The sequence below is a fragment of the Neophocaena asiaeorientalis genome, unplaced genomic scaffold, assembly GCF_003031525.2.
Source record: "Neophocaena asiaeorientalis asiaeorientalis breed wild unplaced genomic scaffold, Neophocaena_asiaeorientalis_V1.1 scaffold67, whole genome shotgun sequence".
Lineage (NCBI taxonomy): Eukaryota > Metazoa > Chordata > Mammalia > Artiodactyla > Phocoenidae > Neophocaena > Neophocaena asiaeorientalis.
Window position 1 is genome coordinate 1,350,171 of NW_020173731.1, and position 13,611 is coordinate 1,363,781.

General features: G+C 38.3%; 1 protein-coding gene across 1 annotated transcript in view; it reads left to right on the plus strand.

The window, feature by feature from the left end:
• Positions 1-13,611, plus strand: part of HMCN1 (hemicentin 1) — a 503,492-nt gene that overhangs the window by 433,788 nt on the left and 56,093 nt on the right. Inside the window, exon 90 of the mRNA XM_024751100.1 lies at positions 13,428-13,598. Coding sequence (XP_024606868.1) covers positions 13,428-13,598 — 171 coding nt within the window. The remainder of the gene's footprint in view (positions 1-13,427; positions 13,599-13,611) is intronic.

Genomic DNA, 13,611 nt, shown 5'->3' on the forward strand with positions numbered 1-13,611 from the left:
TCACCAAATCATCTAAGCCAGATTCTGTCCCAAATACCAAAATTCTGGCTACATAATGTTCTCCACTATCAAATAGCAAAAATTTTCACCATTTTCAGGAAACTTACCGGGAAGCATGTAACCGTTTCCTTTTGCGGCGATAAGAGGAGCTTGATTCTTTTGCCTCCAACTTCTAATATTGTGTGATAGATTTTATAAAGACAGCTTGGAGAGCAGTCTGTAGCATCTGAATTAGCTAAAGAATCGATAATTAATGCTCTTGAAGACCGTTATGAATTACTAGCCGCCCCTTTTATATTTGCCATAGCTTGGTAAACTTTTGCTTTTGACAGGTGAGAGGGATGATTGTACTCACCAAAGGATTTGCAAACTGATATACTATCATTTTAGTATAGTATGCGATCTGGCTTTACACTCTCTCATTTCACATTTCCAGTAAGTTTTCTTATCACCGTATTTTCTATCAAGTCATTATACATAGTTGTTATCGTCCACTATTTTCAGACCCTCACATCTGCTCGTCACTGTAGTGACCATTATGAGGCCTAAGATGTATATAATATAAAAATGGGAGCACTGAGTCAATGGAGAAATGAAACCACTGTCAAATAGTTGAAACCAAACTGTCGAACCTGTTGATCATTGTTCTATCTTTCACAGCAAAATTGCCCTACAGCCAATTAGTTGGTGGTAAAACTGTTTGGGGCAAATATTCTTACAGTGAATATACTGGGTGTGGCATATTAGGGCTCTTTCAGGTTAAAGTGACAGAAATCAAACTTAAATACGTAGCTTACATGGAAAATTCTACTTTCAGGTATGATTGAATCCAGGTACTTGGCTAATGTTTTTACTAGCATGTTTTCACTAGCATGTTTTCCATCTGTCATCTCAGCTTTCCTTTCTCTGCCTTTATTTCTCCATTAAACTCTTTCCATGTGGTGGGAAATATGACTTCCGGCAGCTGGCTCACAGCGGCCTTATAAGAGGAAAAAAGTTCCTCTCTCTCTCTCTCATAATTTGTATCAGCCTCTGAGAAAGAACCCTCTTTGATTTTGTTTGGGTTCCAGGCTCACCTCTGAACTCAGGTAGTCCAGGAGAAGGATACTGCTCTGAGAGCCAGCTTGGGCTACTTGCCCACCTTGTATCAAGAGGGGCAGGGTTTCTTGTTTGACAGCCTGAAAGAAATCATATGGAATAGAAGAGTGGCTGTTTGTTCATTAATTCATTCTTTTAATCATTCATTCATCCAACAGATACTTATTGAGTACCATTCTAACTGCTATAATTAGAATATCATTCAGATATTGATAAGCATACAGGACAAACTCAAAGAGTTGAAGTGATAGAGCATAACTGGGAGAGCCACTTAGCTGAGATGGTCTAAAAAAGGGATATTGACAAACAAAAATGAGTAGTAGTTACCCTCTGCATTGGATATTGCATTCTGTTGTACAGAAAAGGAAACTAAGATTCAGAAAATATATGATAATTAATTCATTGAGGTTACATACCTACTAAAAAGTAAATTAAGGATTTGAACCCAGGTCTGTCTGATTCCCAAGCCAGTTTGCTTAGATCCTGGGTACCTTGATTTGCAGTTCAGAACTCCTGTTACGTTACAAAAATTAATCTGTTATGAAATCTTAAAATAAACCAAAAGCCAAGTTTTTTTAATCTTGAAAAATTAGAAATCTAATTATAATAGAATAATATATCAAAGCAAAAAGAACCAGAAATACTGGATTAGAGCAACCTTTGTACAGTTTGTCAGCTATGATATCTAATGTCTATATAATGAAAAGCTAAATGATACTAGTAAATGTCATAAAACAAAAGTCAGGATTTTTTTTCTCTTCATGTTGAGTAACTATTGGCTTACTGCTGTTTTGCTCACTTTTCTATTGGCTTACTGTTCTTCAGACTTTCTTTGGTTATCTCCCAGCCTCTATATTGATTGAATTTAGCTGTTATTTTGGCATATTGTCAGTGGTGTTCTGGATCTTGCCACTGAGAGCATGTGTCTCTTCCCACTGAGAGTTTAGTGACATCATGTTAGTAGGTAGATATTGACCACAGTGGGAGTGTTTTGCACCACAAAAATTGCAGATGCTATAATTCAGAGTTTCCCTCCCTACTCCCAGAGAGCTGGTTGTTAAACATTTGTCAGTATACCACTGCAAAATGGGCAAATAGTCTTTTTCATCCAGAGGGTATGTCAGCATCTTAGGGACAGAAGAGATTTTCTTTTCATACATGGTTGGATTCAACCTGCTAATATTTTGTTGAGAATTTTTACATCTACGTTCATGAGAGATATTGGTCTGTAGTTCCCTTTTCTTATAATGTCTTTGTCTGGTTTTGGTAGTAGGGTAACGCTGGTCTCATAGAATGAGTTAGGAAGTAGTCTCTCTGCTTCTATCCTCTGAAAGAAAGGTAGAGAATTGGTATAATTTTTAACACAAACATTTGGTAAAATTCAGCAGTGAACCCATCTGGTACTGGTGTTTTCTGTTTTGGAAGGTTATTAATTATTGGTTCAATTTCTTTAATAGATTCCCCCTCTTTTATTTCTGATATTAATAATTTGTATTCTCTCTCTCTCGTTTTTTCTTGGCTAGCCTGGCTAGAGGCTTATTGATTTTATGATCTTTTCAAAGAACCAGCTTTGGGTTTCATTGATTTTTATCTATTGATTTCCTACTTTCATTTTCACTGATTTTTGCTCTAATTGTTACTATTTCATTTCATCTTACTTTGGATTTAATTTGCTCTTCTTTTTTAGTTTCCTAACCTAGAAATGTAGATAATTTATTTTGATCTTCTTTTCTAATATATGCATTCAATGCTATGAACTTCCCTCTAAGCATTACTTTTGCTGTATCCCACAAATTTTGATAACTTATGTTTTCATTTTCATTTAATTCGAAATATTTTTAATATCTCTTTAGATTTCTTCTTTGACCTAGGTATTATTTAGTAGTGTGTTGTTTAGTCTCCACATATTTGGGGATTTTGTAGCTATCTTTCTGTTATTGATTTCTAGCTTGAGTCCATTGTGATCTGAGCGCAGACATTATATGATTTCTATTCTTTTAAATTTGTTACAGTGTATTTTATGGCTCAGAATGTGTTCTACCTTGGTGAATGTTCCATGTGAGCCTAAGAAGAATGTTTGTTTATTCTGCTGTTGTTGGATGAAATAGTATATAGATGTCAACTACATCCAGTTGATTGATGTTGTTCTTGAGTTCAGTCATTTCCTTACTGATTTTCTGCCTGCTGGATCTGTCCATTTCTGATAGAGGAGTATTGGAGTCTCTGTCTATTATGGTGGATTCATCCATTTCTCTTTGCAGTTCTGTTAGTTTTTGCCTCACATGGTTTAATGAGATTTTTCTTTTAGTAAAAATTTGTGCTTAATCAAACTTATAGAAAAGTTGCAAGAATAGTACAAGGAACTTCTGTATACCCCTACCCGGATTCACCTATTGTGTATATTTCCTAAAATAAGAACATTCTCTTTTATAAACAGTTATCAAAATCAAGAAATTTAACATTCATACAATACTAATTAAGTCTTATTACCTAATCCACAGTTCACATTCAAATTTTATTAGTTGTCCCAGTCATATATGCTTCATAACTCTTTTTCCCACTGCAAGATCTAGTCCAGGATCACACTTGTGTTTATGTGTCAAGTCTCTTTAGTCCCTTTCAACTGGAACAATTCCTTAGTCACTTTTTACCTTTTATGGCCTTGCTATTTTTTAAGTATACAGGCTAATCATTTTGTAAAAGAGTTTCCATTTAGATGTGTCTGATATTTCTTCATGATTAGATTCAGGTTTTGCATTTTGGCAGAAACATCACAGAAGTGGTTTTGTGTCCTTCTCAGTGCATCATATGAGATAGCGCATGATGTCAGAATCTGTCCCAAGCTGGTGATGTTAACTTTGTTCACTTGTTTAAAGTGGTGTCTTCCACTGTGTAGTTACTATTTTTACCTTTGTAACTAATAAGTATTTTGTAGGGAAACTTTAAGACTTCATAAACATCTTGTTTCTTCTCAATCTTTTATCTACTAGTTTTAGCATCTACTTATGATTTATTTTTGTTTTAAATCAGCTATTGCTATGATCTTACAAAACATTTATAACTCCGTCATATCTTCTACATCTATTATTGGCTTTCTTTTTTTATTTTTAATTGCATTTTTTTTTTTTTTTTTTTTGCTCTTTGGCCATGCTGTGCACCATGTGGGATCATAGTTCCCAATCAGGAATTGAACCCACACCCTCTGCATTGGAAGCACAGAATCTTAACCACTGGAACGCCAGGGAAGTCCCCTACTGGCTTTCTATTGTAAGAAAGAAGTTTCTTTCTCTTTCTCCTTTATTTTTCAGTTATATCAGTAAGAACTCAGATACCATTCCATTCAGTGGTTTATAATGCACTACTGTCTTCATTTATTGTAATGCACAAACTGTCCTAGATTTGGTTAGTGGAGATCCCTTGAGGGATCCTAGCTTCAGTGTCCTCTTGATATGTCCCCATCATTTCATGAACGCTTCGACTTTCTGGTACGAATTGATATTTTAGGCCTATCTTGTCCTCCCCCAGTTAGAAGATATTTCTAAACTGACAATCCTCCCTCTAAAAAAGATGGGTATCTTCTGGGGTAGGCCATCCTGCTGCCATTTGAGTCAATCATAAAAAATATATTGTTACAGATTACTTAAAGAATGAGCCTTTTTTTAAGTGTTATTCTGAAAATCGATGAGAACTTTGAGTGAAGAATAGCAGTACTAGCTCAGGGCTCACACTCATGTAATACTGTGTTGTCTTATACTGCTCAAGGACTTTTCATCTATCAACTCATTATTCCTCATGCCCATCCTAATAAGGTAGGTTCTTTGCTTATCCACATATGGCAGATGGTGAAACTAGGTGCACAGAAGCCAAGTCACTTGTCAAGGATCGTACAGCTAGTAAGGGCAGAGTGGTTATTCAGGCCCAGGGCATCTACTCCAGAATCCCTGCTCATAAGCACCGTACTCTCCTACCTTTCCAGAATCAGAACTGCAACATAGTATAACAACCAACTCATCTATTATATTTTACTCTTTTTTTCAATGTACTAATTCCTCCATAGCTGTTTTCTTTTGTATTATATTATTTAGATACCATGATGTTTTATGCCTTCTCTGGTTTATATTGTCTTTCCTCTTTTTTCTTGCTATCGTTCCACTCACATCAAAGAAACATTTCAACTCTACCGCATTTTATGCCATGAAATTTAATTTTGGTTAGGGTTTTCTGTATTGATTTTAAAAAATTAAAAGGATCTTAAGCTGGAAACCTCTATTCATATATAATAGAAACTACCCAGATAATAAATGAACAAATGTCACCTAATTGTGGTCCTCCAAAAAATGCATGTATCATAAGTCTTTATATTGTAAGAGATAAAGACTTTTGTTAACCAACAGCCTTAGAAATAGAACATATTAAAATGATTGGAATGGCAGAATTTTGAAATCCCGTAGTCCATATATAAGATCCATGAGCATCAGTAATCTGAATTAATAAAGAAGAAGTCTTGAGTAATACTTGCCATTTAATTAAAGGCCTTCTTCTTTCCTTTTATGTTTCATCAAATAACTTTTAGTACAGATTTTTGTCAGCTGAAATAAATTTGTGTGACTGTGTCTAAAAAGTATAAGAATATTTAGTCAGTTCAACTAGAAAACAGTTAATTAAAAGAAAATTCAAGATATGTTTTAAAATATTTTCTAAACAAAGCAACAAATGATAATTCCATTCCTTGTTTTTCAACTTATTCTTATAGATTGCGTTAAGAGAATATTTAGACAAGACCTTACAGCCCTATGGTTCATATCTTGATTAAACTGGGTGACCACAACAACAAACTTTTTGAGCCCTACATCTAGAAAATACCCCTCAACAAAACTATGACCTGATACTGACTTATACATAACAGAAACCATAATGTTGATTCTCAGCCCCTGCACCTGGTAGGAAACATAATGTTGTTCCAGTCTTGTGGTCAGATGGTGTAATATGTTAGTGACCAAAAGGAAGGCCTTAATATCATTCCTTGGAAACTCCTGGTCAATTTTTACTGTTGTTTAGGAAGCAGGTGAGTATTATTTAGAACTCTTATTTCATGAATATTATGTAATGGGGAAAATTTTTCAAAGAGTTACAACTGTGCAAATCATCATGTTGTTGAAAAGTCCAAGTACATTTTAAATGTGAAGGTGAATCACGCTTAAAGATGTGGCCTTGCAGTCTGGGGTCCAGCTTATCATTATGGAGACATTTGTATTGTCCATAACCGCATCTAGATTTGTTATACAGCTTTGCTTCTTAGCTTCTGGTCCCTTCCACTTTCTCCAGAGCTAAGAGTACAAATACTTAGCTAGGGGTAAAAGCTCAGATTTTATTTACATATAGTAGTTTGATTAAATTTAATTTAATTTAATTTAATTTGGGGCGGGTGCTTTTTTTTTTTACATCTTTATTGGAGTATAATTGCTTTACAATGGTGTGTTAGTTTCTGCTTTATAACAAAGTGAATCAGTTATACATATAGATATGTTCCCTTATCTCTTCCCTCTTGCGTCTCCCTCCCTCCCACCCTCACTATCCCACTCCTCCAAGCGGTCACAAAGCACTGAGCTGAACTCCCTGTGCTATGCGGCTGCTTCCCACTAGCTATCTACCTTACGTTTGGTAGTGTATATATGTCCATGCCTCTCTCTCGCTTTGTCACAGCTTACCCGTCCCCCTCCTCATATCCTCAAGTCCATTCTCTAGTAGGTCTGTGTCTTTATTCCTGTCTTACACCTAGGTTCCTCATGACATTTTCTTTTCTTAAATGCCATATACATGTGTTAGCATACGGTATTTTTCTTTCTCTTTCTGACTTACTTCACTCTGTATGACAGACTCTAGGTCTATCCATCTCATTACAAATAGCTCAATTTCATTTCTTTTTAAGGCTGAGTAATATTCCATTGTGTATATGTGCCACATCTTCTTTATCCATTCATCCGATGATGGGCGCTTAGGTTGTTTCCATCTCCGGGCTATTGTAAATAGAGCTGCAATGAACATTTTGGTACATGACTCTTTTTGAATTTTGGTTTTCTCAGGGTATATGCCCAGTAGTGGGATTGCTGGGTCATATGGTAATTCTATTTGTAGTTTTTTAAGGAACCTCCATACTGTTCTCCATAGTGGCTGAACCAATTCACATTCCCACCAGCAGTGCAAGAGTGTCCCCTTTTCTCCACACCCTCTCCAGCATTTATTGTTTCTAGATTTTTTGATGATGGCCATTCTGACTGGTGTGAGATGATATCTCATTGTAGTTTTGATTTGCATTTCTCTAATGATTAATGATGTTGAGCATTCTTTCATGTGTTTGTTGGCAATCTGTATATCTTCTTTGGAGAAATGTCTATTTAGGTCTTCTGCCCATTTTTGGATGGGGTTGTTTGTTTTTTTGTTATTGAGCTGCATGAGCTGCTTGTAAATTTTGGAGATTAATCCTTTGTCAGTTGCTTCATTTGCAAATGTTTTCTCCCATTCTGAGGGTTGTCTTTTGGTCTTGGTTATGGTTTCCTTTGCTGTGCAAAAGCTTTGAAGTTTCATTAGGTCCCATTTGTTTATTTTTGTTTTTATTTCCATTACTCTAGGAGGTGGGTCAGAAAGGATCTTGCTGTGATTTATGTCATAGAGTGTTCTTCCTATGTTTTCTTCTAAGAGTTTGATAGTTTCTGGCCTTACATTTAGGTCTTTAATCCATTTTAAGCTTATTTTTGTGTATGATGTTAGGGAGTGATCTAATCTCATACGTTTACATGTACCTGTCCAGTTTTCCCAGTACGACTTATTGAAGAGGCTGTTCTTTCTTCACTGTACATTCCTGCCTCCTTTATCAAAGATAAGGCGACAATATGTGCGTGGGTTTATATCTGGGCTTTCTATCCTGTTCCATTGATCTATCTTTCTGTTTTTGTGCCAGTACCATACTGTCTTGATTACTGTAGCTTTGTAGTATAGTCTGACATCAGGGAGCCTGATTCCTCCAGCTCCATTTTCCGTTCTCAAGATTGCTTTCGCATTTTGGGGTCTTTTTTGTTTCCATACAAATTGTGAAATTTTTTGTTCTAGTTCTGTGAAAAATGTCACTGGTAGTTTGATAGGGATTGCATTGAATCTGTAGATTGTTTTGGGTAGTACAGTCAATTTTACAATGTTGATTCTTCCAATCCAAGAACATGGTATATCTCTCCATCTATTTGTATCATCTTTAATTTCTTTCATCAGTGTCTTATAATTTTCTGCATACAGGTCTTTCGTCTCCTTAGGTAGGTTTATTCCTAGATATTTTATTCTTTTTGTTGCAATGGTAAATGGGAGTGTTTTCTTGATTTCACTTTCAGATTTTTCATCATTAGTGTATAGGAATGCCAGAGATTTCTGTGCATTAATTTTGTCTCCTGATATTTTACCAAATTCATTGATTAGCTCTAGTAGTTTTCTGGTAGCATCTTTGGGATTCCTTATGTAGAGTAGCATGTCACCTGCAAACAGTGACAGCTTTACTACTTCTTTTCCGATTTGGATTCCTTTTATTTCCTTTTCTTCTCTGACTGATGTGGCTAAAACTTCCAAAACTATGTTGAATAAGAGTGGTGAGAGTGGGCAACCTTGTCTTGTTCCTGATCTTAGTGGAAATGCTTTCAGTTTTTCACCATTGAGGACGATGTTGGCTGTGGGTTTGTCATATATGGCCTTTATTATGTTGAGGAAAGTTCCCTCTATGCCTACTTTCTGGAGGGTTTCTATAATAAATGGGTGTTGAATTTTGTTGAAAGCTTTCTCTGCATCTATTGAGATGATCATATGGTTTTTCTCCTTCAATTTGTTAATATGGTGTATCACGTTGATTGATTTGCGTATATTGAAGAATCCTTGCATTCCTGGAATAAACCCCACTTGATCATGGTGTATGATCCTTTTAATGTGCTGTTGGATTCTGTTTGCTAGTATTTTGTTGAGGATTTTTGCATCTACATTCATCAGTAATATTGGCCTGTAGTTTTCTTTCATTGTGACATCCTTGTCTGGTTTTGGTATCAAGGTGATGGAGGCCTCGTAGACTGAGTTTGAGAGTATTTCTCCCTCTGCTATATTTTGGAAGAGTTTCAGAAGGATAGGTGTTAGCTCTTCTCTAAATGTTGGATAGAATTTGCCTGTGAAGCCATCTGCTCCTGTGCTTTTGTTTGTTGGAAGATTTTTAATTAGTTTCAATTTCATTACTTGTGATAGGTCTGTTTATATTTTCTAATTCTTCCTGTTTCTCAGTCTTGGCAGGTTGTGCATTTCTAAGAATTTGTCCATTTCTTCCAGATTGTCCATTTTATTGGCATAGAGTTGCTTGTAGTAATCTCTCATGATTTTTTTTATTTCTGCAGTGTCAGTTGTTACTTCTCCTTTTTCATTTCTAATTCTATTGATTTGAGTCTTCTCCCTTTTTTTCTTGATGAGTCTGGCTAATGGTTTATCAATTTTGTTTATCTTCTCATAGAACCACCTTTTAGTTTTATTGATCTTTGCTATCGTTTCCTTCATTTCTTTTTCATTTATTTCTGATCTGATTTTTAGGATTTCTTTCCTTCTGCTAAATTTGCAGGTTTTTTGTTCTTCTTTCTCTAATTGCTTTAGGTGCAAGGTTAGGTTGTTTATTCGAGATGTTTCCTGTTTCTTAACGAAGGCTTCTATCGCGATAAACTTCCCTCTTAGAACTGCTTCTGCAGCATCCCATAGGTTTTGGGTCGTCGTGTCTCCATTGTCATTTGTTTCTAGGTATTTTTTTATTTCCTCTGATTTCTTCAGTGATCACTTTGTTATTAAAAGTAGTGTATTGTTTAGCCTCCATGTGTTTGTATTTTTTACAGATCTTTTCCTGTAATTGATATCTAGTCTCATGGCGTTGTGGTCGGAAAAGATACTTGATACAATTTCAGTTTTCTTAAATTTACCAAGGCTTGATTTGTGACCCAAGATATGATCTATCCTGGAGAATGTTCCATGAGCACTTGAGAAAAATGTGTATTCTGTTGTTTTTGGATGGAGTGTCCTATAAATATCAATTAAGTCCATCTTGTTTAATGTATCATTTAAAGCTTGTGTTTCCTTATTTATTTTCATTTTGGATGATCTGTCCATTGGTGAAAGTGGGGTGTTAAAGTCCCCTACTATGAATGTGTTACTGTCGATTTCCCCTTTTATGGCTGTTAGTATTTGCCTTATGTATTGAGGTGCTCCTATGTTGGGTGCATAAATATTTACAATTGTTATATCTTCTTCTTGGATCGATCCCTTGATCATTATGTAGTGTCCTTCTTTGTCCCTTTTAATAGTCCTTATTTTAAAGTCTATTTTGTCTGATATGAGAATTGCTACTCCAGCTTTCTTTTGGTTTCCATTTGCATGGAATATCTTTTTCCATCCCCTTACTTTCAGTCTGTATGTGTCTCTAGGTCTGAGGTGGGTCTCTTATAGACAACATATATATGGGTCTTTTGCTTGTCTGTAAAGGTTTTAATTTCTCCATCAAATCTGAATGAGATCCTTGCTGGGTACAGTCATCTTGGTTGACGGTTTTTCTTCTTCATCACTTTAAATATGTTCTGCCAGTCCCTTCTGGCTTGCAGAGTTTCTGCTGAATCTCTAGGTCACTTATCCATTCTTCTACCTCAGTTATTCTGCTATTGATCCCATCTAGAGTATTTTTAATTACATTTATTGGGTTGTTCATCGTTGCTTGTGTCATCTTTAGTTCCTCTAGGTCTCTGTTAAATGTTTCTTGCATTTTGTCTATTCTATTGCCAAGATTTTGGATCATCTATACTATCATTATTCTGAATTCTTTTTCAGGTAGACTGCCTATTTCCTCTTCATTTGTTAGGTCTGGTGGATTTTTATCTTGATCCTTCATCTGCTGTGTGTTTTTCTGTCTTCTCATTTTGCTTATCTTACTGTGTTTGGGGTCTCCTTTTTGCAGGCTGCAGGTTCATAGTTCCCGTTGTTTTTGGTGTCTGTCCCCAGTGGCTAAGGTTGGTTCAGTGGGTTGTGTAGGCTACCTGGTAGAGGAGACTAGTGCCTGTGTTCTGGTGGATGAGGCTGGATCTTGTCTTTCTGGTGGGCAGGTCCACGTCTGGTGGTGTGTTTTGGGGTGTCTGTGGCCTTATTATGATTTTAGGCAGGCTCTCTGCTAATAGGTGGGGTTGTGTTCCTGTCTTGCTAGTTGTTTGGCACAGGGTGTCCAGCACTGTAGCTTGCTGGTCGTTGAGTGGAGCTGGGTGCTGGTGTTGAGATGGAGATCTCTAGGAGATTTTTGCCGTTTGATATTATGTGGAGCTGGGAGGTCTCCTATGGACCAGTGTCCTGAAGTTTGCTCTCCCACCTCAGAGGCACAACACTGACTCCTGGCTGCAGCACCAAGAGCCTTTCATCCACATGGCTCAGAATAAAAGTGAGAAAAAGTAGAAAGAAAGAATTACTAGAAGAAAGAAAGGAAGGAAGGAAGGAAGGAGAGAGGGAGGCAGGAAGGAGGGAAGGAAGGAAAAAAGAAAGAAAATATAAAGTAAAATTAGATAAAGTAAGATAAAATAATGTTATTAAAATAAAAAATTATTAAGAAAACAAATGAAAAAAAAACGGATGGATAGAACCCTAGGACAAATGGTGGAAGCAAAGCTATACAGAGAAAATCTCACACAGAAGCATACACATACACACTCACAAAAAGAGGAAAAGGGAAAAAATCATAAATCTTGCTCTCAAAGTCCACCTCCTCAATTTGGGATGATTGGTTGTCTATTCAGGTATTCCACAGATGCAGGGTACATCAAGTTGATTGTGGAGATTTAATCTGCTGCTTCTGAGGCTGCTGGGAGAGATTTCCCTTTCTCTTCTTTGTTCGCACAGCTCCGGGGATTCAGCTTTGGATTTGGCCCTGCCTCTGTGTGTAGGTCACCGGAGAGCGTCTGTTCTTCCCTCAGACAGGACGGGGTTAAAGGAGCAGCTGATTCGGGGGCTCTGGCTCACTCAGGCCCGGGGGAGGGAGGGGCACGAGTGCGGGGCGAGCCTGTGGCGGCACAGGCCGGCGCGCCGTGCATTCTCCTAGGGAAGTTGTCCCTGGATCACGGGACCCTGGCAGTGGCGGCTGCGCAGGCTCCCCGGAAGCGGGGGGTGGATAGTGACCTGTGCTCGCACACAGGCTTCTTGGTGGCGGCAGCAGCAGCAGCCTTAGCGTCTCATGCCTGTCTCTGGGGTCTGCGCTTTTAGCCACAGCTCGCGCCCGTCTCTGGAGCTCCTTTAAGCAGCGATCTTAATCCCCTCTCCTTGCACACCAGGAAACAAAGAGGGAAGAAAAAGTCTCTTGCCTCTTCAGCAGGTCCAGACTTTTTCCCTGACTCCCTCCCGGCTATCTGTAGTGCATTATCGCCTTCAGGCTGTGTTCACGCAGCCAACCCCAGTCCTCTCCCGGCGCTCCCGACCGAAGCCTGAGCTTCAACTTCCAGCCCCGCCTGCCCCGGCGGGTGAGCAGACAAGCCTCTCAGGCTGGTGAGTGCTGGTCGGCACGGATCCTGTGTGTGGGAATCTCTCTGCTTTGCCCTCCGCACCCCTGTTGCTGCGCTTTCCTCCGCGGCTCCGAAGCTTCCCCCCTCCGCCACCCGTAGTCTCTGCCCACGAAGGGGCTTCCTAGTGTGTGGAAACCTTTCCTCCTTCACGGCTCCCTCCCACTGGTGCAGATCCCGTCCCTATCCTTTTGTCTCTGCTTTTTCTTTTTTCTTTTGCCCTACCCAGGTACGTGGGGAGTTTCTTGCCTTTTGGGAGGTCTGAGGTCTTCTGCCAACATTCAGTAGGTGTCTGTAGGAGTTGTTCCACGTATAGATGTATTTCTGGTGTATCTTTGGGGAGGAAGGTGATCTCCGCGTCTTACTCTTCCACCATCTTCCCCTTGTCTCGCCTTAATTTTAATAAAATAGCCCCTTTGGGCTTCCCTGGTGGTGCAGCGTTTGGGAGTCCGCCTGCCGATGCAGGGGACACGGGTTCGTGCCCCGGTGCGGGAAGATCCATTGAATAATTTAAAGCATTTATTTTGGCTCTAGGTAGCCTTCTGAATTTCCTGGTAGACACTAATTCTCATGAAAATCTAACCAGATGGGAAAGGAAGAACATCATTTGTTACTTTTCCTTTGGTTCAATTTCAATTATTTTAGATTCTGGGCTAATGTAACTCATTACTGAGTTATTTATTTGTATAATTTTAACAAACATGGTTCTGTGACTTGAAACTCTGTCTCTTGGGATGTTTGCAGTTCATGGAGCATGGAGTACTTGGCAGCCTTGGGGCACATGCAGCGTAAGTTGTGGGAAGGGTACCCAAACAAGAATAAGACTGTGCAATAACCCACCACCATCGTTTGATGGATCCTACTGTGATGGAGCAGAAACACAGATGCAAGTTTGCCATGAAAGACACTGTCCAGGTAAGAGAAATAC